Genomic DNA, 24,477 nt, shown 5'->3' with positions numbered 1-24,477 from the left:
ATTCACGTTCTTTTCTTCTCCAGGACAGTCTTGGGGGTAACAGCAAGACAGCCATGGTAGCTACTGTGAGTCCGGCCGCTGACAACTATGACGAAACCCTTTCAACCCTGCGGTATGCAGATCGTGCCAAGAACATCGTGAACCACGCTGTGGTGAACGAGGATCCCAATGCACGGATTATCCGGGACCTCCGAGAAGAAGTAGAAAAACTCCGAGAGCAGCTAACCAAAGCAGAGGTATGAGGCACAGCCGAGCAGCATTATGGGTCTAGGAAAATCCAGTAAAGCTAGAACTTGACTTTTCTTCCCCCAGGGCCATAAGTGATGAGTAGAGTTTTTGAATTTCCTATAGGAAGAGAAATTTGAGATGAGTAATAAAGGAAGACAGATAAGTTGTCATAGTTGAAATTTAGATAGTTTTTACAGGTGTTAAAGGATTGAATAGGAGAGAATAAGGGGAATTGAGAAAATGTTTCTTTCCACAGTATAGGCAGCCGACGAGAAAAGAGGTACAGTAGAATAGGGTAGAGAAAGAGAGATGCTTGAAACAAAAATAGATACAACTTAATACTAGTGCAGCAAATGGTGGTGAACGTGCATAGGCTAATTAGAAGAGGAATCAAACAGATTTGTGTTGTATCAGATGTTCACAGGTTGAAGTCCAAACAGAAATCCTAAGGAGGTCTTGCACACCATAATAAGCTAGTTTTTCCATGTTATGGGTTAATTATGTTCATAGGAAAAAATATAGCAGAAGTAGCCATCTGTTTAAAACTGCCCTGTTTCACTATCCTTTGTACATTCTATAGTGTATGATGTTTATGTTCCATTACTGAATTTAAAACCTACACAATTCTAACCAAAAATCTTTTTTATTAATTTTTAAAGATTTATTTTAAAAAATTTATTTTATTGAAGTATAGTTGATTTACAGTGTTGTGTCAATTTCTGCTGTGCAGCACAGTGATTCAGTTGTATACATATTCTTTTTCATATTCTTTTCCATTATGGTTTATTACAGGATATCGAATATAGTTCCCTGTGCTATTCAGTAGGACCTTTTTGTTTATCCATTCTATACGTAATATTTTCAAATGCTTATCCTTTTATCAAAAGTGGGATGAAATGTCAGATTCAAGATCCCTACTTTAACTAGCATTTCTGTTCCCATTATTTCCAGGCACTGTGCGATTCTTTCTTGGGCCTGAGGCTGTAGCCCTCTTCTCATGACCTGTTTTCTGGTAGTACAACAGTAAATTACATGGTCAAAACAATTATCTTGATTGTATTTTTGCCTGTTGAATCCTATCCTGTTTTTACAGGAATAATTTTACAGTTCATCAAGATTCTTTGAAAGTTTGTTTCTGTCTTCCTGGTATCAATAACACCGTCCAGTTTTCAACATGTGCAAATTTAGTCTGCATATACTTGAAGAAATACCCAAAGTCATCAATTAAGAGTAGAATGAGTCACACATATGAGTCTAGACCTATTGAGATTTAAAAAAATAAGCCCTTGGTAGCTTGAACTTTTTATCTCCCTAAATGTAATTAGATCTCATAGTAACAACAGGTTAGAGAAAAATGAAAAGGTTAAGTCTTCTTTCAAACCCACTGGATAACTAGGTGAGTCTGTGGGACCCACACAGTCTGGATGCTGTGGGTCAGTGACAGTCCTTGTGTCTTAGGCAGGTCAGGGACCCCAGTGAGCTGTAGAGCTAAGAAGAGTCAGGTGGTTCCTCTTGTCCTCCTGGATTTAGCGAATTCTTTTTTCAGGGCCTTGTACAGACGTTTCATGAAATAAACATTTTGCTTGTAGGCAATGAAATCTCCAGAGCTGAAAGACCGGCTGGAAGAATCAGAGAAGCTAATCCAGGAAATGACTGTGACCTGGGAGGAGAAATTAAGGAAAACCGAGGAGATTGCCCAGGTTTGTGCTTCCTGCTTAAGGAGAGAGAAACGTCGTGGTAGTTTGCGCAGTGCAACTCGGAGCCTGTTTCTGATTTCTTTTTGATTTTTAGCTTTGAAGATGGCAAATCTAGCAGATTAAGATTTAAATAAGATCTAAATCCAGGAGTCTGTACTTCACAAAGTTCATTTGAAGGATAAAGACATAATTACAATTAATTGTTCATTATGTAAGAAATATATTTTTAGTGTCATAAAATTTTTTAAATGATATAACTAGCCATTGGCTCTGAACACCCAGTTCTGTTAAGTGCTTTGCAAACATAAGGAACTTACCCAACTTCAAAATTATTAGTAGTAGATATTTAGGCTATGAGCGTCTTGCTTCCATATGACAACTCAGTAAAAGTAATATGAAATACCTAAATCTGAGGTGACTGTCTCTTATTTTTAGACCATTAAATATAAAGTAGTGAAATCTTCCAGTGGGTGCATTAGCATTTGGAAAAAATCCTAAAATGTCCAACTGTGTGCCTAGTAAAGGGTTTACTCTGTGACTTTCCTCTTAGATGCTTATTCAGCCTCTGTTTTAGAAATATATATGGTAATGTGGAGGTCAGTACCACACTGAGCAATCTTCTCATGATTGGATAACTCTGATGGTAGATTGAACTGAAATCTTTTATTCTTCCATTTCTGTTCATTGGCCTTAGTTTGTTCTTCCAAGGCTAAGAGAATAAGTGTCCCACTTGTATGTAGTAACTAATAATAACAGTAATAACCAATACTTATTGGGTACATGTACATATTGGGTCCTATGCTAAGCACATCTAAATATACAGCATTTTATTTAATCCTCCCAATAGCCCTGCAAGATAGGATCTGTTATCACCCAGATACTGAAAGTCACCTCTACCTCTTCCCCTCCTTTTCTAAAATTAAAAATTTCTTGTGTTTTCAACTGTTCTGTGTATTAACAAAATAGAACTTGCTACTTCTTTTGTTACCCAGTAGATTCCATCTTTCAATGTGCTGTCCAGAATCAATCGATGCATCAGATGTTGTAGGACAGTACTATTATTATGTAGCATAAGGTGGATGTTAGATTTATATTAGTGCAGACTAGGATTTAAGTTGATTTTTAAACATTTTTATTACAGTCCTTTTCAAAATAAATAAAAATATGAGTGTCATAAATCCACACGTACCCATTACCCAATTTCATTAAAGACCAACATAAGACCAGTCTTGTTTTATCTGTATCCCTGCACTGGGTTATTTTAAAGCATGTCCCTCAGATTACAGAGAAGAGAATACACCAATATATAAACTTTACTTCTCATTACATATTACACTTGCTGTTTTTCATAAATTAAATTATTATTTAATAGAATTCTAATTATCATTCAATTTGGAACTAATTTATGTGAGCATTTTTGGGCTACTCTGAAAATAAAACATTGACTTTGAAGTGCTATTGTACTTGGGTTGCTTTGCTCTGATACGAAGCAGGGTAGGTCTAAGTGAGAGTGTAGTGCTGATGCAGCTTATCTGTAGCATCTTTCCTCACCTAACTGTCCTCTGTCTTGGTCATATGCCCCTTTTGAGGACAGCCTGATTTTATCCAACACCTCATTTAACACCTTATCTTTCCAAGCCCCCAGGCTTCAGTGCTGCTGAGCTTTCTTCTCCTCTCTCGCTGGTCTATTGGTCATTGACCTCTTTGCAGTACAGACTGGCATTTCCTAAAATGTATTCCTGGCAGTATAGCCACAGACTGTTAATAAGTCTTAACAGACTGTTAATAGCCACAGACTGTTAATAAGGGAAAAAAATGGTTCATGATCAGATAACTTTGAGGAAACCTAGGTGAACTCAGCCAAATGGATTTCTTTTTTGAAGAGCTCTTTGGGAGTCTGTTCTAAGTCAGCCAGACTCTCAAAGTCCTCTGGGTTCTGTGGCATCTTCCTCTAGTATGCCCGCCCCCAGAGATTGTCCCTGCCAGTGAACCCTGTGGAAGCTGTCTGTACCCTTTTGACCCTTAAATCATGAGTACTTTATTTACTATTCAGTTTTTTGTGTGTACTTTTATTACCTAATGAGTTTGTAAGGTTCTCAAGAAAAAAGGCTGTATCTCTTAATTTTTGAAACTATGTGCTCAGTAGTATTTTTGAGTAAACAGTCAGAACTCAAGTTGACTAATTTCTCAGCCCAGTGGCATATCTTTGATACCAAATTCTCTTATTTTCATCTTTTATGTTCTCAATAAAGAAATGTACACTTACGTGAGATAGATCAAGGGTTAGCAAACTAAGCCCTTGGGCAAAAACCCGGCCTGCCACTTCTTTTCATGGTTTTATTGGAATGTGCCATGCTCATATGTTTTTGTATTATTTATGGCTTCACAGTTGAATAGCTGTGACAGAGACCATAGGACCCAGATGACTAAAATATTTACTGTTTGACATTTTATAGAAAAAGTTAACTAATCTCTGATATCAGAAGCAATATTTAGTAAATGTAACTATATTTTATCATACAATACTTGTTTATTCTTTGAACTGATTCCTAGATGTTGCAAACTTTTGTTGTCTTTTAATGATTAAAAACTTCAAAATTTTTGGCGGCAGATGTAGCAACGAATTGACAGTTTTTCAACGCTGTGCCCTTTGGTTTAAACAAAAATTTTGTGGTATTTCTACCATTATAAAATCTCAAACGACAGGAAAACGCTTAAGGAAGTAGGATAAAACAGTAGTTTACTCTAACTGCTAACTTAGACAATTATTCATTTATGTTCCTTTCTCTGGCATAGATTTGCTCAATGACCTTGGGCAAACCTATATTCAGTGACATTCATTCCATATTCAATTATCAATATTGAGCAAAAGTCAGAGAGTTATTATTGGAGAGTGTGGGGATGGTTGGAAGTAAGTCAGTCTGGCCATTCATTATAGGGCTTTGAATGTCAAACTAAAATTCTTAGATTTCAGCAGTAGGAGCTAGAAAGATTTTGATTTATCTGTTAAAACATTTACTATATGCTATGTACTATGTAAGTATATCCTGGCTGTTTTATATACATTATCTCATTTAAATCCTGTCTTCTCCCTTACTCTGAGTGGCTTTACCTTTGTTAAGTCATATAGTCTTTTTCAGGCTTGCCTTTGCCTCTGTATGAATTAAAATTTTGCCACTAGATGACAGTAACCAAACTTCTTCTAAATCTTTTAATTATTTCCATAGTGAAAATTACTAGAGTCCTAATAAGAATATAAGTAGAAGAAACTATTGTATTACAAAAGTAGTATTTACTTATAGAAAATACAGAAAGATTATTATGAAGAAAATTTAATTGAACAGATCCAGTCATCCAAAGAAAACTACTGTTAATATCTCTGTGGTTTCTTCCACGTTTTCCCAGTGCACAGATTAATATACTAGTTATACCCTACATTTTAAATTTAATATTAGTTCATGAACATCTACCCACTTCATTCGTAGTTTACAAAAAAAAAGACATTTTTACAGAGAAATGTTTCTTCTCATTATTGGAATAATTCTTTAATTACACCAATATCCCTTTGTAAAAGACCTTTCCCTCAGTAAGGGACCATACAAGATATATTAGAATTGCTTTCTTCGTTTTAGGAACATGGTTCTTTATCAAGGATAATCATTACTTAGAATTGAGTGCTGAAAACTAACGGCTAGTGCTAAACCACTCAGCACTTCTGAAAGAACCCAGTAATGTTTGTTAGAGAAGAGACTCAATTCAAAGGCCCAGAACCAAAATATCCCCTTCAGTATGTTTGTAATAGTATCATTCTAGGGGTGATTGACTGGGTTGCAGTGGCTGTATAAATTAGGATGTGTGCCTAGAAATAGCAAAATTCTAAGGCTGCAATTTAACTATACTGCAGACTTACTGTGTGGCCCTAGTTAAGTGACTTAGTTTGTGTTGTCTTTCCTCAGAATCAGAGGTTCTTGATGACTCATCACTATTCGCTATTTATACATAGTTAAAGACACCCTGCTCTGCCCCGATTCGGTTGCAGGATTCATGTGTATCTCCCTAGGTGCACGAGTGTGTATGTTGCATGTACTCACAGATCGGTAGGCACGAAAAGGAAAGGTTCATGTTCTTATGAAAATAGGGCTTTACTGAATATGCTGATTTTATTTTGATAAATTCACGACAGCGACGATTTGAGTGCTCTTCTGTGTTATGCACTGTGCTAGGTGCTAGGAATACACAGTGGAGAGATAGGGTCCCTGCCCTCACAGAGAAACGGTCGAGTAAAAAGTTACCAAGTTTGAGAACAGGTGTGCTCCAGATAGGAGGAATAGGTGTAAAACTCTTAAGCTAGAGAGAGCATTCTTAGACTTTGAGGGCCCTGGAAGATGTTCCACTAACTGCGTACAGGCTTTGAGAGTAGGGGTGACAAGATGTGATGATGGTGAGTAAATGGGCCAGATTGAAGGGCCTTGTGGGCTTGGTTGAGGGAGTTTGGCCTTTATCCCTGCTGGAGACCCACTGAGGATATCAAGCAGCAGAGTGTATTAAATACTTGGCTTTTCAGAAAGATCACAGTTGAGTAAAACACACTTATATTTGCTCACATATACAGAATTAAATGTGAAAGGTGAATTCAGGATGTTAGATATTTTCAAGAATGAAAAATGAGAACTTAGTATATTTGGTTGCTGTTTGTAATGGCTTTATTTTATTTATTTAAAAAAATTTATTTATTTATGGCTGTGTCGGGTCTTCGTTTCTGTGCGAGGGCTTTCTCTAGTTGCGGCGTGCGGGGGCCACTCTTGATCACGGTGCGTGGGCCTCTCGCTATCGCGGCCTCTTGTTGCAGAGCACAGGCTCCAGATGCGCAGGCTCAGTAGTTGTGGCGCACGGGCTTAGTTGCTCCGCGGCATGTGGGATCTTCCCAGACCATGGCTTGAACCCGTGTCCCCTGCATTAGCAGGCAGATTCTCAACCACTGCGCCACAAGGGAAGCCCGCATGGCTTTATTTTTGAAATTAAAAAATTTTACCTAACAAAGCAACATTATAGTTTAGAAAGAGAACAAATGCAGTAACCTATATAATACCATGTCCTAAGTAACATATTTGAGTTATAAAGTTATTTAATAATTACTATAATATATGACTTTTTATATCTTGCTGCCTCAATAGCTGTGGAATTAATACTTCTCTAATGCCTTTACAGGAGCGGCAGAAACAGCTTGAGAGTCTTGGAATATCTCTTCAATCTTCTGGAATTAAAGTTGGGGATGATAAATGTTTCCTCGTTAATCTCAACGCTGATCCTGCTCTGAATGAACTTCTGGTTTACTACTTAAAGGTGAAGTAGTAGGCTTTTCTACTGTTTCCTACCACAGAATAGAGCAGTATTCCACAGTATTTTTTTTTATACTTGGAGAACCATACATATTCAGAAATATGAGTTAGCAAATTGTTTTTATTTGATTCAGCTGGAGTATAGGAAAATCTTGAGTTTCTGAGATCAGTTTCTCTTTGTAGTCTTTGAGTGATGTCATTCGACGAGTAAATATGAAAGATGATATTCTGATATTATTTCCAACAAGTTAAGTAGCTTAACTTCTATCATTTAATATGATTAAACCAGGGAGTTAAGTAGATAACTTTAAAGCTTACACAGTGACTTTTAAACTAAACGGTTTCATCGGTAGACTAAAGCTTTTGTGATTTCTATGAAGCACAGCTTTTGGTGAGTGGTTTCTTAGCTTACAGAGGAAATGTTTAAAGAAAGTTATTAGGACCACTTGATTTGAAATTTGTGTTTCCAGTAACTCTTAGGAAAATTAAAAATTTTGGATTATCAACTTATAAAAAAAGAGAGTAAGTCACTTAGGGACTGAGAGGGTCAGAGTATGGAGCAGAAAAAACCAGATATACATTGAAATCTATATACATTGTATATATGTATATACTCATCTACATTGAAACCTATAGTTTGTGGGATGTATCAGGAAGACAAGAGACAACTTTAGGATGAGCATGATATCAGACACTATATAAATTATAAGGAGTTTGCCAAAATTACCTTTGCCAACCCTAGAGCATAAATGAGTTACATAATGGACTATATGACTCTGACATATGGTTAATGAATATTTAGGAGGAAGATTTTTCCCCTCATAGTATAGGAACTATCTATGTGGGTTTAACTAAGTTAGTGACTAGGACAGTAAAGACATGAGCTGGTACAGTTGGAAGCAGCTTTAAAATTAGAGAATTGTGTCGTTTCACTTCTAAAGAGACTGAAGAATTCGCGACACGTTGGCTGGTTTCCCAGTTTTGATCAAAGGTATCTGGGGTAATTGCTTTGTGATATTTTGATAAGGCCCTGTTATTCATAAGTATCTTATACCATGTTTTATTACACTGTGAGTTAAATTGTGTGTTGGTTGCATATAATCGTGTGCACACTCAGGTGCTGTGTGTAGTGGGAGCAGTGCTGGCGTAGGAGGGAGATGCCCTCAGTTTCTAGTCCAGCACCACTGCTTGGCAGATGTTTGCTCTCAAGTCCTTTGCCCCCCACAGTCTACAGATTCTTCCTCTATAAATGGAAGTTTTCTCTGTCCGGCTACCTCACAGGGTTCCTGGAGGATTAAATGGGATTTGACATATAGAAGCACTTTATAAACAGAAGCACTATCCACATATAAATTATTCCACATACCATTTTCTCATTTGATACTCTGGTACCTTATTATATTATCCTTGTCCTTTGAAAAAAATGACATATTAGCACATCTCTTGCTGTGCTTCTAACAATGCTGGCAGCTTTTTGTGTTAGAATTTCAGCTGTAGATATTCATATGCTTTAGGAGAGATGCAGTATTAGAATAGGAGTTAAATATTCTGCCCTTTTAGTTTTCAGAACTGTGAGTTCTTTTTCTTTCTGATGTGATGAAGTTCAAATTGGAGCACACAAACACATACACCCAACAAGAAAAAAAGCCTGATTCATATCTGTTCCTTAACTAAAAACTTACACAAAGAAAACTATTTAAAGACTTTTGGAGAGCAGTTAAAATATTTCTGGTCATCTTGTATGGAGGTGTTGGGATTCTGTTTCAGACTGTGTGGTCAACCCTGTTTTGGCAGAGTTTGAGGCAGTGTTGGTTCTTCACTGCCCAAGCTAAACCCATGACAAAAGTTATATTCATGACAAAGCATATTCAAAAGGATGATCTCAGTCCAAGAACAGTTTTTGCTTCAGTAAAGTGATACCATGATGTGGGTTGGAGGAATTTAGAGGCCGAGCGTTTTTTATTTCTTTGCTTTCAAATTTTCAAGCTGGTTTACATGCTGGACAGATGACCTCATGTCAGTGGGTGACTTTGAGCACCCCATGTATAAACTGAGGCCCCTGGATTAAATTACCTCTAGCACTCTTTCTAGTTCCAGGTTTTGAATGGTTCTCTTCTAGAATAGAATCCTCCATTTATTTGTTCTGTCTGGAACTTGCAGAAGCGAAGTATGGTGGCCAAACCATAGGTAGAATGTAATTCACAAGGTAATTTTGCATCTAATTTGCAGAGCCAGGCAGCTCTTGCTTTGCATGGTTCCAACATACACAAATTCCAGTTAACGTGAGTTAGTAAGTAATGTTGACGTTGCAGGCATTCATGAGCTTCTAGATGTGCAGCCGGAGGAGGTTAGTGAAGGTGAACTTACCGATGTGAATAATGAAAGTGGTTGTGATGAGAAGACTGCAGATGTCTCAAAGGGAGTGACACCAGAAAGCACTTCACATGAGAGGAGCTCTTGGAGATACTTTGCAACATTGAAAGCACAAAGGATAAAATGGTAGAAGCTTAGAAAGGAGTATGACAGTTTGCCAAGGTGTGGAAAATATGCTCACTGCATGCTGTAAGATATATGTTGAGAAGAAGGCAAGCACTGTTCTAACTACTCTCGGTACATACGCTTTTAACAAAGAAAAAACTGCTTTAAATTTCTATGTTTCTAATGTTCTAAATGACAGTGTACTAAATAAATACTAGTTTAACTGGTTTTTCATTTTCCTATACATTGTAACAGTAAGAGATTTCTTCATGTTTTTACGGACAGTTTTAAATGTCACAGAATTATTGCAGTTTTCCCCAATGTTTATTAAGATCTCCTTGCTAAATTATTTTTATAGTCCTGCGCTCTTGTGCAAAGCGAGGCCTGCCTGCAGTTCTGAGGTTGACTTGGAGATTTATTTATATTTTAAAAAATTTGTTATTTTTAAAATTTTTGTACAAGTTTTAAAGGTTACAGTCCATTTAGAGTTATCACAGAATGTTGGCTATATTTCCCGTGTTGTAGATAGGCTACATTTTTGTAGCCTATCTTACACCCAATAGTTTGTACCTCCCCACCATATCACCTCTCCCCACTGGTAACCACTAGTGTGTTCTCTATATCTGTGAGTCTGCTTCTTTTTCATTATATGCATTAGTTGGTTATATTTTTTAGATTCCACATGTAAGTGATACCATATAGTGTTTGTCTTTGTCTGGCTTATTTTCACTTAGCATAATGCCCTCCGAGTCTATCCGTGTTGCTGCAAATGGCAAAATTTTATTCCTTTTTTCTTTTTATGGCTGAGTAGTATTCCATTCCATTCCACGTCTTCTTTATCTATTCATCTGTTGATGGACACTTAGGTTGCTTCTGTATCTTGGCAACTGTAAATAATGCTGCTATGAACATTGGGGTGCATGTATCTTTTGGGGTATATACCCAGGAGTAGAATTGCTGGGTAGTTCTGTTTTTAGTTTTTTTGAGAGACTTGTAGATTTATACCAGCATAAGCCAAGCTTCTAGAGGGAAGAGCTGCTCCCCTCACCTTAAATATGTTATGCTAGTAATACACTTTTATTTCTAAAAAGTCTAATAAGAACATATTAGAAAAAGAAAGGGGCATTAGTGCCCAAATTTCAACAGCCAGAGAAGACCACAGTTAATATTTAATATTTTTATCTGTATCTTCTGGATCTATTCCTGTGTGTGTGTGTATATTTATAGTGATACGTATTTTTTAATTACAGAAATAGGATTACAGTATGATTAATTCCAGTCACACCTTTGAATTCTCCACCGAATCGTTCAGGAAAGCTATTTTGCTTGTGCAGTTCTGGATCTACTCTTTTCACAAGTCAGCTACTCATGGCTGGGGAAGCAAGGGTGATTCTGAAGGACTTGGGGCAAATTATCACACACACACTTGATCAGGATTTGTACCAGTGATTCCGCAGCAGCGTCAAAGCACACGTACGTAGGGAACAGTCCTAGGGGGAGCGTAGCTCCCGTTGGCAGTAAGTTGCCTGCCAGCATTCAGTCAGTGGAGGGAGGCGATCAGCAGAATGGCAGGGCCACAGCCATTCCGCGTTGATAGAGCTGTGGGCCAGGCTTCAAGGGGCCCAGGACGAATAAGACAGCGGTGTGGCTGTGAGACGTGCCTGGTTGGAGGCAGTTTGACTCACCTAGAGTAATATTTGAATTTGTAAAAGACAGAAAGGTACCTTTCCTTCCTTCCTCACCTCCGTTCCTGAAAGGCTGTCTTGAGTCCTGGTTCTGTGAAGCCAGGGCGATTTCGTTTATTAAGGGCTATTGGTTATTTACATATGTAAAGAGCAACGAATACGTCTCTGCTTATTGCCCCTGGTACTTGCTGCAATCTTGGAATGCAGCAGTCGGAGCTGATTCTACACTCAAACTCCAATCTAGGGGGTAATTCAGAGCTTTTCTCCACCTCCACCCCCAAGGACAAAAAGGATTCCAAAGTCACAATAAGGACTCCAGCTAGAATTTCTCATGGGGAGAGGAAAGGGATTATAATAGAAATGGCCTAAGCCAAGTGCTTTGGGGATCTTTTCTTCTTTTTTATGTGATCTTGGGCTCTTTTTCTCTTCAGACTCTTTTTTTTTTTTTTTCTTTTGGAACTTCTCTGCACCTTGTAGTTGGTGTTGTTAGAGAGGGAAGAAGTGGGGAATGGAGACCGACATGGAACACATTCGTTAGGCCTGCTGCTGAATGTCACTGAAGCATTACTTGTAGTTTACACCTGATCAAGCCCTGTTCTCCAGCTTAGGGAAGTGTGGGATTGGCCAAGAAGCCTCGGCCAAGATCAAGGAGCAGACATTTGCCGGGAATGCCCTCTCTGTGTATTGTATATACTCCTTGAGGACTGAACGGGATGCCATGGCACAGTTCTGAGCCCGGCTCTTTGTTTCCTTGGAAACACTGCTGCAGCATACTTGAGAGAAGAAACCCCCAGAAAAGGGAAAATGAAAATAATAGAAGGGAAGAGGCCTTTTTCTGAGGTTGAGATCCCAGAAGAGATGGGAATTGGAACCCAGAGTATAATTAGGAGGGATATCAGCAAAGAAGAGGAGAAAATTGTCTTCCTGAGTCTGAAGGGAATTGATTGTTCATTTATTTTTCTTTTGTATTTATCTAATGGCTAAATGTACCAGGCCTGTGTTACATGCTTGGAATGCAGTGGTGGGGTGGTGCAGGTCAGGCTGTTCTCTGCTGTCTTGGAGTTTCCATGCTAGCCATGGAGATGGACAGGAAACCCACGGACAGTCAGTCTGTAAGGAATTCAGGCACGAGAGTAACAGGGTGGCTACTTCTGATTGTTGGTTCAGGCTGCACCTCTCTGAGGATGTGTACTTAAAAGCTAAGGTGGAAATGATAAGAAACTACCAATATCAAGATCAGGGGAGGAACACCTCAGACAGAGGAAGCAGTCAGTGTGCTCAGAGAACAGATGAAAGGCCCGAGTGGGTGGGTCACGCTCCAGGAGAGGCAGAGTGCTGGGAGCTGGGATAAGAGAGGCAGGCAGGGGCCAGATCACAGAGGGTTTGTCAGCCTGGGTAAGAATTTGTACTTCTTAGAAGTTCAAAGGGAAGCCACTAGAGGATTCTCGATAGGGGATCACGTGATCGGCTGTTGTGGTGGGAGCGGGTGGGGTGGATAGAAGTGGAGAAATAGGAGGAGGCTCTAATATTCACCTGGGCAAGAGAATAGGATGTGATAGTAGAGGTGGGAAGTGAGCTGATTCTTGATATATTTCAGAGGGAGAGTCTTTGACAATTTCCTGATTGACACAGGGCTGGAGGTAGACTGCTAAGACAGAGAGAAGACTCCAGGATAGCATCTGAGCTTTTCTAGTTGACCAGCTGGGTGGTGGTGGTGCCATTAGTATTGGGGAAGGGAATAGACTCAATTGGGTGGTGGGAAGGTGGAAGCAAAAGTTCTGCTCTGGCCCTTTCACTTGGAAATGTCTTTAGACATCCAAGTTGTGCCCAGTAGGCAAGAAATGATGGTGACTATGACTAGGGCAGTGATAGTGGAGGTGGGAGAATGATGGAACTAAAGTCTGTAGTTCCTGGTTGGTGATTTAATTGTGTGTGTGTGTGTGTGTGTGTGTGTGTGTATGGTACTTAAAGCATATTGGACTGGATGAGATCATCATGGTCAACGGTCAGCAACCTGCTTCCATGGGTTAAATCTCACCCCCTGCCTGTTTTCATATGGCCCAGGAGCCAAGAATGGCTTTTGCATTTTTTAAATGGTTGGAGGAAAATCAAAAGAATCATAATATTTTGGACTCTTGAAAATTATATGAAGTTCAGATTTCAGTGTTCATAAGTAAAGTTTTATTGGAAAGTAGCCACACTTGTGCATTTGTATATTGTCTGGCTGCTTTCACACTACAAGGGCAGAGTTGAGTAATTGTGTATGACTCAAAAAGCCTAAAATATTTCATATCTGACCCCTGATCTAGGTGTGTATAAGGAGAAGGTGGCCTAGGGACACATCCCAGTCAGTATCAACATTTAAGGGCAGTCAAATGTTGAAGCACATAAGAGGGAGTTCGATTTTTATGTCTGTTTTCTCAGGTGCCTGCCAAAAAGTGACACTGGTGATTAGGGCTTAGAGAATTGAGTAGTTGAGTAGGGTAAGAAGAACACATCTACCATATCTTTTATGAGGTCTAGGGAGACCATGTAATTCATAAAATAATTCAGACTCCTTGCATTTGAATAGCTCTTTATCTTTGTAGACTCATCTTGACTGAGACCAGGTAGGTGCTGTACAACTTAAGTAACTGTAGTTTTCAGACCATGCTCTGAGAGTAGTCTAGAATATTTGGAATCAAGATTGCAATGGAAAATAACGAATGTAATATAGACATTAATGGAAAACTGTAGTTGTAGGTTTAAAAGTTATAACTCAACTCAGTGCATTACTCCTTATAAGGAAATAGAACTTATAGAATGAATTCTATAGAAAGCCAGAAATTCCCTCTGTCATTCCATTTGCTTTAAAAATCTTTTAGCTAAGGTAACGGATCAATGTATGAGAGCTGAGAGTAGATGATTTCAGTTTGTGTACATGTAAGAATGCACTATTAATCAGTGAATTTGATTCTTTTGTAGGAACATACACTGATAGGTTCAGCAAATTCCCAAGATATCCAGCTATGTGGAATGGGAATTCTTCCTGAACATTGTATCATAGACATCACATCAGAAGGCCAGGTTATGCTGACTCCTCAAAAGAACACCAGGTAATGTACTTTAATTAGTGTTAATGTCACAGTAATTTTTAAGAGGAAGAAAGTACACTAATTGAGGATGGTATAAGGACGTTTGGCCTTTGTGTGCTTTTATGTTCACTTAAAGAAGATATTCAGTTAGTTACCAAGTCCTTAATATTTAACTTTTTAATATGACTTAAACCAATCCTTCCTCTCTATACATACTGCCATGGCCTTATTTAAATAAGGTCCCCATCAAATCTTTTTTTTTTTCTTTTTCTTTTTTTTGCGGTACATGGGCCTCTCACTGTTGTGGCCTCTCCCGTTGCGGAGCACAGGCTCCGGATGCGCAGGCTCAGCGGCCATGGCTCACGGGCCCAGCCGCTCCGCGGCATGTGGGATCTTCCTGGACCGGGGCACGAACCCACATTCCCTGCATCGGCAGGCAGACTCTCAACCACCAGGGAAGCCCCCCATCAAATCTTGATTGGAACTCCTGACAGCACCCTAATCTTCCTGGTCCACTCACATACAACCAGATGGCTTTCTTCTATTCTTGATGCAAAAATCCCTTACATCCCTCCTGCTTATCTCCTATTCTTCTGCATCTGCCATTCCTCTGGCCAGCTAAGTAACTCCTGTTTGACCTTCAAGGTTAAGTTCTGTCACTGTCTACTTTGGTCTAAAATAAGGGCCCCCAGTACATTTTCCTAGTGTACTTTATGCTTCCTGTTACGTTAATACTTCATACTGTGTTCTTGTGGGCTGTTAGCCTTTATTATCACATTGGACTGTGAGCTCTTTGAGGACAAGGACCTTTCTTTTTTGGTTCTCTATCCTTAGCGTGTAATACCAGACTAATAAATAAGTGCTCAATAAGTAATGAATAGGCATAACATTATACAAATTAAATATTTGTCAGTTTGTTTCCTTGAGCTTTGAAACTGTTATTGCCCTGTTGTGTAACTGGCTATATAACTGTTATAGGTGATGGTTAACTGACATATTGATCTTCCGAATGTTGATTCATCATTATATCAAAAAATCATTAATACCATCACTAATTTCATCCATAAAGTCTGTAAATATTTGGAAGCTATCAAGCTCATGGTAAAGGATACAAGTGAGAAAAGAAAAAAATAGAGCGTAAGCTGGCCCAGCACTCCCAGCTCTGGTGTGCTATTCTCCTATTAAATAATCGCACAGATACCAACCCCAGGGAAGGTTACTCTGAGGCTATGATGAAATAAGATGAAGCAGGCCACATAATAATTTTGTTTCAGCAGAGACAAAAACCAGGGTCACTATGCCACACCCAAAATACCAAACACCTTCTCTCGGCCAAGTGAGTGGCTGTTTCTTCACCAGTTACAACTTTATCCTCTGTGGATAAGATTTTTGACAAACCCGATCATAGAATTACTCCTGCTCTCTGGCAGTATCTGGTATATACAGAACTCTCACTTCCTTAGACCCTCTCCCAGGATGAGCAGCTGAAGCCCAGTCCTGCAAGAGTCCCCCCGGGCCCCCTCACTGAGATGCCCCCATGCTTCCTGTGGTGTCTCCTCCCTCTGTGTGAGTAATAAACCCAACTGCTTCAACTACGGGAATATTCCTGGTGGTCTTTGGTTGGAAGACATTGACACAAGTTTCCCAAAACTCTAATTTTCACTTGAAAGCTTGACATTTACAATTGGCAACAAATACTGTCAGCTGTTTTTGTCAAAGTGACGGGCTGGCCTTGTTCATTTTCGAGAAAATGTCTGCCAGAAAACCACTTTGAGTATGTCTTCTGCTCAAGACAGTTCTTATACTGTGGTATGCATTAGCACAGTGCTTTGTGTGTACTTCTCATTTTGTCACCTGGAATGTTTAAGAAGTTGTGTACTACTCAAGGGTCAAAATTTACTAAAAGTAGTAATTTATTATTTTTAAAAATTTATTTTTGTTTTTTAAAAACATTTTATTGGCGTATAGTTGAGTTTTACTGCTTCATCAAGGACCTTTTCAAGTGAAACATTTTTAGAAATTGTGGGTGCGTGGCAGTGAACAATCCAGTGACTACTTATAAATGTTTGGTGCCACTGCTTTCATTTGTGCTAAAACACCAGCAGTTTTACTCCTTGCCAAGCAAACGTCAACACGGTGAAAAAGGGCAGGTTAGTGTTATTATAAAAATAAATTTGATCTTCGGGACCCCATACAGACCACATGTTGAGAACTGTTATTACGGTCGTGCTTTTATTTAACTGCTGGAGCTTTAAAAAATAAGCCTCTGTATGTGTTTGCCTTTAATTAAACTCCTCACTGTATGTAAGGTGTTCGTGTCATAAAGGCTAAAATCTGCTAATTTTAGTAGGTCCCTTCTTGTCATAACTCTAGTTTTTGAGCTCGTGCTTTGAATAATCAGACTGTAGGAGCATAGAGACCAATTACTTCTAGTGCTTAAAAACCCACATGGTAAGTGAGATCTAGATGGAGAGTTAGGTTTTGTGTGTATGCATATACATTAGAAATAACTGGCGGTACAAAGCCAGGTGAGTGCCTTAGGAACGTAAAGAAACTAAGGTAGTATTGGTTGGAGTGACAGAGGAAGTAGAAACCAAACTGGGCTTTGTGAGAAATCAAACTGAGTGAGACTCAGGGTGATAGAGAACGGGAACCCTATTCCAGGTTATAGGACTGGGGTAAGCCTCGCTTTGGAGAAGAGTCAGCCATGTTTAGTGGACAGAACATAACACCCCTATCCCCCCCCTCTTTTTTTTTCTTGTTGGAGTTGAGAATTCACTAGAAGTGGGGAAGAAGGAGATAAAGAGGGTTTCCTTTTGCAGGGCCTTTAATGTCAAGTTAAAGAACTTGACCTTTATCCTAAACCTAAGCAGCTTAGTCATTCAGTGGAGAGAGGCATGATGACACTGGTGTTCCAGGAATATCAATCTTATTGTGGTATGCATAATTTTCTGTTTATTTCCTGCTCCTCTAAAATTTTTCCTTAATATCCTTCTACCCATCATTTCTTCTGTTGAACTCAATTGTCAAGATAAGCAGTCAAGTGGGTCTTACAAATCTTCTATCTATTGATAGGATATGCACATTTTTCTGTGCTACAGGAAGTTACAGAAGAGTTTAACATAGGCCTCATTTCTTGTTACTGATACTATAGATATTTCTGAGTTTAGTTGGTTGACTGGCTCTTTTTATCCATGTAGATTGGACATACTTGTTTTAGTTGTAGTGTACACTGCTACCATCTTTTTATTACTGGCTGCAGTGGTTCCATATTTACTCCTTAATATGCTGTATAACAAATTTAGAGCTTTGAAAGATAGAGGATAATAATCTATGATACTTGGTACCATAAGCATTTAAAATAAATCAGCAAAAAAGGAAATACAACTAATAAAATTTACCAAGGGCAGATTTTATTTTGGGGAATTGATTCTTTTGTTTTTCCTATATTGTATTGGAAAAATTAAAGGAGAGAACATGATAATCATTGTTTATATGTTTGACCTCTTCTCCCCACAGAACATTTGTAAATGGCTCCTCTGTATCCAGTCCTATTCAGCTACACCATGGGGACAGGATATTATGGGGGAACAACCACTTCTTCAGGTATGACATTCATGGCTCTTAAATAGGTAGATTTTTGATGATTATACTCTGAAATAGAAAAGTATATATTAAAAAGTAAACTTAATGCTATAAGTATTCTATGTTGTTTTGTGCACATAAGTACGTATTCACTATACATATGCATTTATTCACTATACATACGCTTGTTCACTATACGATTTGAGCCCAAGGGACACATGAACAAGTACACTCAGGAGAAATACTGTGTTTACTTACATCGTTTTTCCTTTTTACTTCCCAGTGGAAGATGATTGCTTTGCTGTCTGGTATAAGAATTCATTAATTATTTTCTGACATGCTTGTCTTTTTGTTTTTTTTTATTGGAAAAGTAGTGGTTTAAGTTTCCTTATCCATAAAATAAGGTTAATATTTCATTTAGGAATGCTCTCAGCTGCATGTAATGGCAAACTTGACTATAATGGCTTAAACAGATAGTTCATTTCTCTGACAAAGCCGAACTCCCAAGGAGGATGGTTATTGGCATTGGCTAAGCCTCTCAAAAGAGTCATGGCAGAAGTCGTGTCATTGTCTTGGCTTTTCCCTGTGGTCTAAAGATGGCCACGCCACTCCAGACATCAAGGCAGCACTCAGGCACATGCGAAGAAAACGAGGTTGAAGGGTGGCAGGACTAGTCCTGACTGTGCTGATGAGAAGAAGCAGGAGTCTTCCCAGAGTCCCCAGCAACCTTCCACTTACCTCTCATTCACTAGAATTTGCCTCTCAGCTGCAAAGGAGGCTGAGAATGAAAGTGTCTGACCTGGGACTGCATATTGTTTCCCATACAAAATTGGTGTTGTGTTGGTGAGGACGGACTGGCTAGGTAGAGTGCAAAGTTAAAATCCTGGTCTGTTCCTCTACCTGTCCCTGGCCCTGTGTTTCCTACATCAAGCTGACTAGATCCTTTGCTTGTGGGCCAGTTGCTATTTTGATTGTTGAGAAAAGAGGGGTACAAAGTGTGTGGAAAATCTTTTTCATTTTTTTCCTTAAACTTAATCAAGTGTAGCTTGCTTGGCTTAGTGTTCAAAGTTTCATAGTTTGGGTTAAGTTGATCTTTCCACCATTATCTCACGCAACTTTTGCTCTACAAATTTTGTGTATCTCCGTGTAATTTTTAATTTCTCCAGAGGCTATGAGAGTTTCCATTTTTCCTCATGCTGTTCCTCTGTCCTAACGCCCTGCTTTCTCCTCAGCCTTTAAGGCTGGGCTCAGATGACTTCTTATTCTGTCATCCCTGCCTCTTTCAGTCCAGCGTGAGGTGGTCCTCAGCTTTTCTCTGACACCTAGCTTGTCACGTGACCTTGTGTCACACTCTCTGTTGTCATTATTTACGCATGTGCCTGTGTTTTATTTCTACTACTAGAATATAAACTTCTGAGTACAGTAATTGTCTTATATGCACATAGTATCCCCTTGGCATCTAGCAAGTGCTAATATTTAATTAATGCAATGAATAAATGCATATCTTTCTTTAAAAGATAATATTCTTTTTCTCCCCAAGACTTAATTTGCCTAAAAAGAAAAAGAAAGCAGGTGGAGAAGATGAGGAACAAGACACGTCCATGAAGAATGACACCAGTTCTGAGCAGCTGGATGTGGATGGAGACTCATCCAGTGAGGTGTCCAGTGAAATCAACTTCAATTACGAGTACGCGCAGATGGAGGTAACCATGAAGGCTCTGGGCAGTAACGGTGAGCAGATCTGTTGTGCTTTTTAGAATCTTTCAGAGTTGCTAGACTGTTAGAGTTGTTTACAATGGACACTTTTTAAATGTTAGCAACAAAGGAAATCTTCATGTTGTTCTCTGTACTCAATTCTTTTGTGACTTTGGTCTTAATTTATTATGCTTATAAAAACTTGTTTTTTCTTTCTGCCTTGATACACAAATCACTGAAAACTTTGTTCTCATTGATAGAATTTCTCAGGTTTGAGACTTGACTGCCACTGGCTTATTATTGTAGTGGATTTCCGGACCGTTAACTCTGTCTTAGGTTATGTGTAGAACATACAAATAGACCTGCTTTTTTTTATATGGAAGATGGTTTGGCATGTATCTGACAGAACAGATAATACGATCAGTAACTGGGAGTAAGGAAAGTTAACTGTCTATAAGAATCTTGCGTTATTAATTAGGATGACAAACAACATAATAATACAGAACATTTAAAGTATATTGTGTTGTGCAGTTAACCTTTTATTATTTGCCTTAAAAAAAAAAACCAACACTTGTTTAGATCCCATGCAGTCAATACTGAACAGCCTAGAACAACAGCACGAAGAGGAGAAACGGTCTGCATTGGAGCGCCAGAGGCTCATGTACGAACATGAACTGGAGCAGCTCCGGAGACGGCTGTCTCCTGAGAAACAGAACTGTCGTAGTTCGGACAAGTTTTCCTTCCACTCACCCAGCGCTCAGCAGCGATTGAGGCAGTGGGCGGAAGAGAGGTAGGTGGAGCACAGGGCCTGTGCCACCTGCGTAGCATATGCTCGTCACCTCTAACCCACCTGCATAACATACAGAGTGGAAAAATCTAGGCCTTACTTTAAAAATGAATTACATTAAAAGAGAGTGTTACAGCTAGGAACCACTTGGCATTGTCTTTCCCCTCCCCACTTTTGAAAAAAAAAATGGGAATTGTCAACTTATATTGATTTATTTAAAGCCGCCCCTGTTAGGTGCTGCCCCATTTTCAGTTTGTATGGCTTTTGGATTTGACTAAACAAGTATGTGTACTTAGAAGTTATACTTTATCATTGTATATTATACTTTAGGTTCTGAAGCATGGGTAGATGCTTTTTTTAAAAAAGGAAAAAGAGAAAGGTGGTTTATCAGGTAGGTAAAGCATGGTACCAATGAGATTCAGATTGCAAGTTTGATCTCTATTTGAGCTAATTAGCATTGCACTAAATGTTTTATCCATGGTTACAGACGTATTTAACTAACCTCTTGCTCTTCAGAGTTTGGTCTGCAGACAGGCAGCATCTCTGTCACCTGGAGATTGATAGAAATGTAGCATTTTGGGTCCCCCACCCCAGACCTACTGAGTCAAAACTTTCAGTTTATCAAGATTCCCAGGTGATTTGTATACACAGTCAAGTTTGCCAAGCCCTAGTCTCTGGCCAGCTTCTTACAGGAGCATGTGCCAGTGCTTGTAACGTAGCCCACATTCAAGTGTGTGCATGGGCCAGTGTCGGTGATGTATTCCCTGTGTGCAAAAGACAGTTGTAAAGCAGTTTGGTGTTAACGTACCGTGCACTATATAATATTCTGATGTGCTGCTTTAATGGTTATCTGCCCCCCACCCCCTTTTTTTTTTTTTTTGAAGAGAAGCAACACTGAATAACAGCCTGATGAGGCTGAGGGAACAAATCGTTAAGGCCAATCTGTTGGTGAGAGAAGCTAGTTACATTGCGGAAGAACTGGATAAACGAACAGAGTATAAAGTAACCCTACAGATTCCAGCTTCCAGCCTCGATGCCAACAGGAAGGTGAGATTGACGTTAATGAAAACAAAGATATCGCTGGATAAAACGCCTTCATATTATTCAGACACCGGGGTGGGGGGTTTGCCCTCATCCCCATCCCCAGCAGTACCTGTACCCCAAGTGGTTCTTCCCTTCATGCTATTCCTCTGCCACCCGCCACCCCTTGCCCCCCAAGTTAGGGATTCATTTTACCTATAGCATGTTATTTTCTACTTGTCACTAGATGGCATGGCACAACTGTCCACTAGTTGTTTCATGTGGGTATTCAAGATCACAATTCTCTCTATTTTTTATAATGTAAGAAGCCTAATAAAAATCAGAGGTCAAGTCCCATCATAGTCTCCTATCCTTGCCATTCAGTTTTCTCGCTTATTTGGGTTCTTTTATAGCTCTTGATCATGTTAGTACATAATTTTTGATGGATTAGGTAGAGTTTTGTATTCAGATATTCGTTTCCCTAGCCGGCTGAATATAAGGTAGAAGGGCCTTTGCAGTATGTGAGAGAACGGTAATTTTTGAACTTCAGAATTCTAAAATCCTTGCTTCGTTATGTAAATTCTGTTTCTTTGGAACTGATTATAGGCAAGATGTTAAGGCAACATTGGCGTCTTTCATAATTCTCCAAAGTTCTAAGTAGACGTATCAGAACAGTTTAAAAAATTTCCGGTAAATCTCAGTTGATTAGATATCTGATAGGTCCATCTCTCTGGGGGAGATCTACAGGGCCATTTTTATTTTCTACATTGTGATTTCAAAACATTTAAACATGTTTTCTACATTAAAAGCACGTTGCTTTCTAAGCTAGAAAAACTTAAATGAGTACTATTTATTTTTTTTGAGGTGAAATTCACGTAACATAAAGTTAATTAAAGTGAACAATTCAGTGGCATGTAGTACATTCACAGTGTTGTGCAGCCAGCATCACTACCTAGTTCTGTACCGTCTTAATAATAAATTCAAACTACGTATATTTGGAATTTGGTATCATTTGTTGCCTCCAAATGGGTAAATAGGATACTTTTCACAGCTTACTCTTTCAATCATTTGTGTTTTGTATCACATTAAGATACTTAGCCATTCAGAAATTTTTTAAAATGCTAACTTTTGAAAGGTAAAAATTCTTCACCATCCATCCCACAAACTTTCCCTTCCCATTCAGTGCTTATGACTCTCTTCCTACCCACTGATACTCTTTGGTCATATGATGTCCTGAATAAAACATTTTTGACTTCCCCATAGACATGGTCTACTTTTCTGGGATTTGAGTTTAAATTTAGATTTACACTTAAATTTAAATTTTGACTGCAGTTAGATAGAAAGAGGTTATATTAAGCTTGTAAGATTTCTGGGAAGTTCTGCACTGAACAGATTAAAGAATGATACAGTTTCCATTTTAGTCGATGACATTTGACTGGTGGGTATAGAATGTTGGGGTTGATGTCTACGATGCATAGATACCTCTGTGCTTCCCAACGCCACTCTTACTGTCTTCACAGCGAGGCTCTCTCCTTAGTGAACCTGCCATCCAGGTGAGAAGAAAAGGAAAAGGGAAGCAGATTTGGTCTTTGGAAAAACTGGACAACAGGTTATTGGATATGAGAGATCTTTATCAGGAGTGGAAGGAGTGTGAAGAAGATACCCCAGTAAGTTATTTGAGAAAAACTACTTAACTGATAGTCACAGAAGGAACCACTCAGGAATGAGCCTGCCCATTTTAGGGAAGAACTGTTCATTTTTCCAAAATAGCTTGTTTAATAAATACAGTACTTATTTTAATCCTGTCAATTGTTTAGCTAGTCAAGAATTTTAATAACCTGTTTTTCTGGCATCTTCTCTTCTCCACATTTGTGTTCTCTGGATTTCTAGTAGAATCTTCTATGTTTTTTCTGGCTTCTGTTGGTGTTACGTGTATCTGTCTCCCATGGTTTTACTCAGGCCTTAATATCTCTCTTCCCATTTTTCAACATATTTTAACCTTACAAATAACAAAACTACAACATCTGTTTTTTGAACTGAACATCAGTGGTACCTTAATATTTATACTATTAGGAACATTTTTTGAAGGCGTTTTGACCCTAAAGCAGGTGCCATAGAGCTGAACTCTGGTACTCTCTCCTCAAGTTTCAGGTTTGCTCATTTAGGTCAGCCGTGTGCTTGTACCTATTTAAAATAGAAGTATGAATTATGTATATTTTTACATAGTTTCAGCGCTGCTGGTCCTAGGGCCCCATAGAGTTGTTCACTTCCTTAGCCTCTTGTTTTGTAAAAATGTTCATCAAGGGCTTCCCTGGTGGCGCAGTGGTTGAGAGTCCGCCTGCCGATGCAGGGGACACGGGTTCGTGCCCCGGTCCGGGAAGATCCCACATGCTGTGGAGCGGCTGGGCCCGTGAGCCATGGCCGCTGAGCCTGCGCGTCCGGAGCCTGTGCTCCGCAATGGGAGAGGCCGCAACAGTGAGAGACCCGTGTACCGCAAAAAAAAAAAAAATGTTCATCAATAAAAATGACTTCTTATAGTTAGATGACATTTTTTTCCATTTTCTTCTGTATTCCTCTCCTATTTCAACTTAGAAATGAAATAACATTAACAACAAATAACAAGCAAACCACACTCTTGTAAGGGGGTCACCTCTCATTAGCAGCAGCGTGTCTAACGATTTGGTAGGGACAGGTGGAATAGATGTGAATGAAAAATAGAGTACTTTTGTACACTCTGCTGATTTTTCTAGTGAATGTATGCTTTCTCTATTTTCACAGCAAGGTTTCCATGTAAGGGAGAAGAAATGGTGAAAGTAATGATGTGTTATTGGGATTGCTCTCTCATGGGTGAAGGGTGCTGACCACCATTCTAAGTGGGAATGAGGAAGA

The 24,477-nt window shown here is 39.0% G+C and overlaps 1 protein-coding gene across 3 annotated transcripts in view; it reads left to right on the top strand.

Moving 5' to 3' along the window:
- The window catches only part of KIF13B (kinesin family member 13B), a 187,731-nt gene that overhangs the window by 87,460 nt on the left and 75,794 nt on the right, over positions 1-24,477 (top strand). For all 3 annotated transcript variants that reach the window (XM_067745296.1, XM_067745295.1, XM_067745297.1), the window contains 9 exons: positions 24-236; positions 1,818-1,928; positions 7,134-7,268; positions 14,392-14,522; positions 18,021-18,107; positions 19,627-19,817; positions 20,361-20,571; positions 21,453-21,615; positions 23,109-23,255. In XM_067745296.1, coding sequence (XP_067601397.1) covers positions 24-236; positions 1,818-1,928; positions 7,134-7,268; positions 14,392-14,522; positions 18,021-18,107; positions 19,627-19,817; positions 20,361-20,571; positions 21,453-21,615; positions 23,109-23,255 — 1,389 coding nt within the window. The remainder of the gene's footprint in view (positions 1-23; positions 237-1,817; positions 1,929-7,133; positions 7,269-14,391; positions 14,523-18,020; positions 18,108-19,626; positions 19,818-20,360; positions 20,572-21,452; positions 21,616-23,108; positions 23,256-24,477) is intronic.

This window comes from Pseudorca crassidens, chromosome 7 (assembly GCF_039906515.1).
Source record: "Pseudorca crassidens isolate mPseCra1 chromosome 7, mPseCra1.hap1, whole genome shotgun sequence".
NCBI lineage: Eukaryota > Metazoa > Chordata > Mammalia > Artiodactyla > Delphinidae > Pseudorca > Pseudorca crassidens.
Note: the sequence above shows the minus strand (reverse complement) of the source record. Positions and strands in the feature narration are given on the sequence as shown.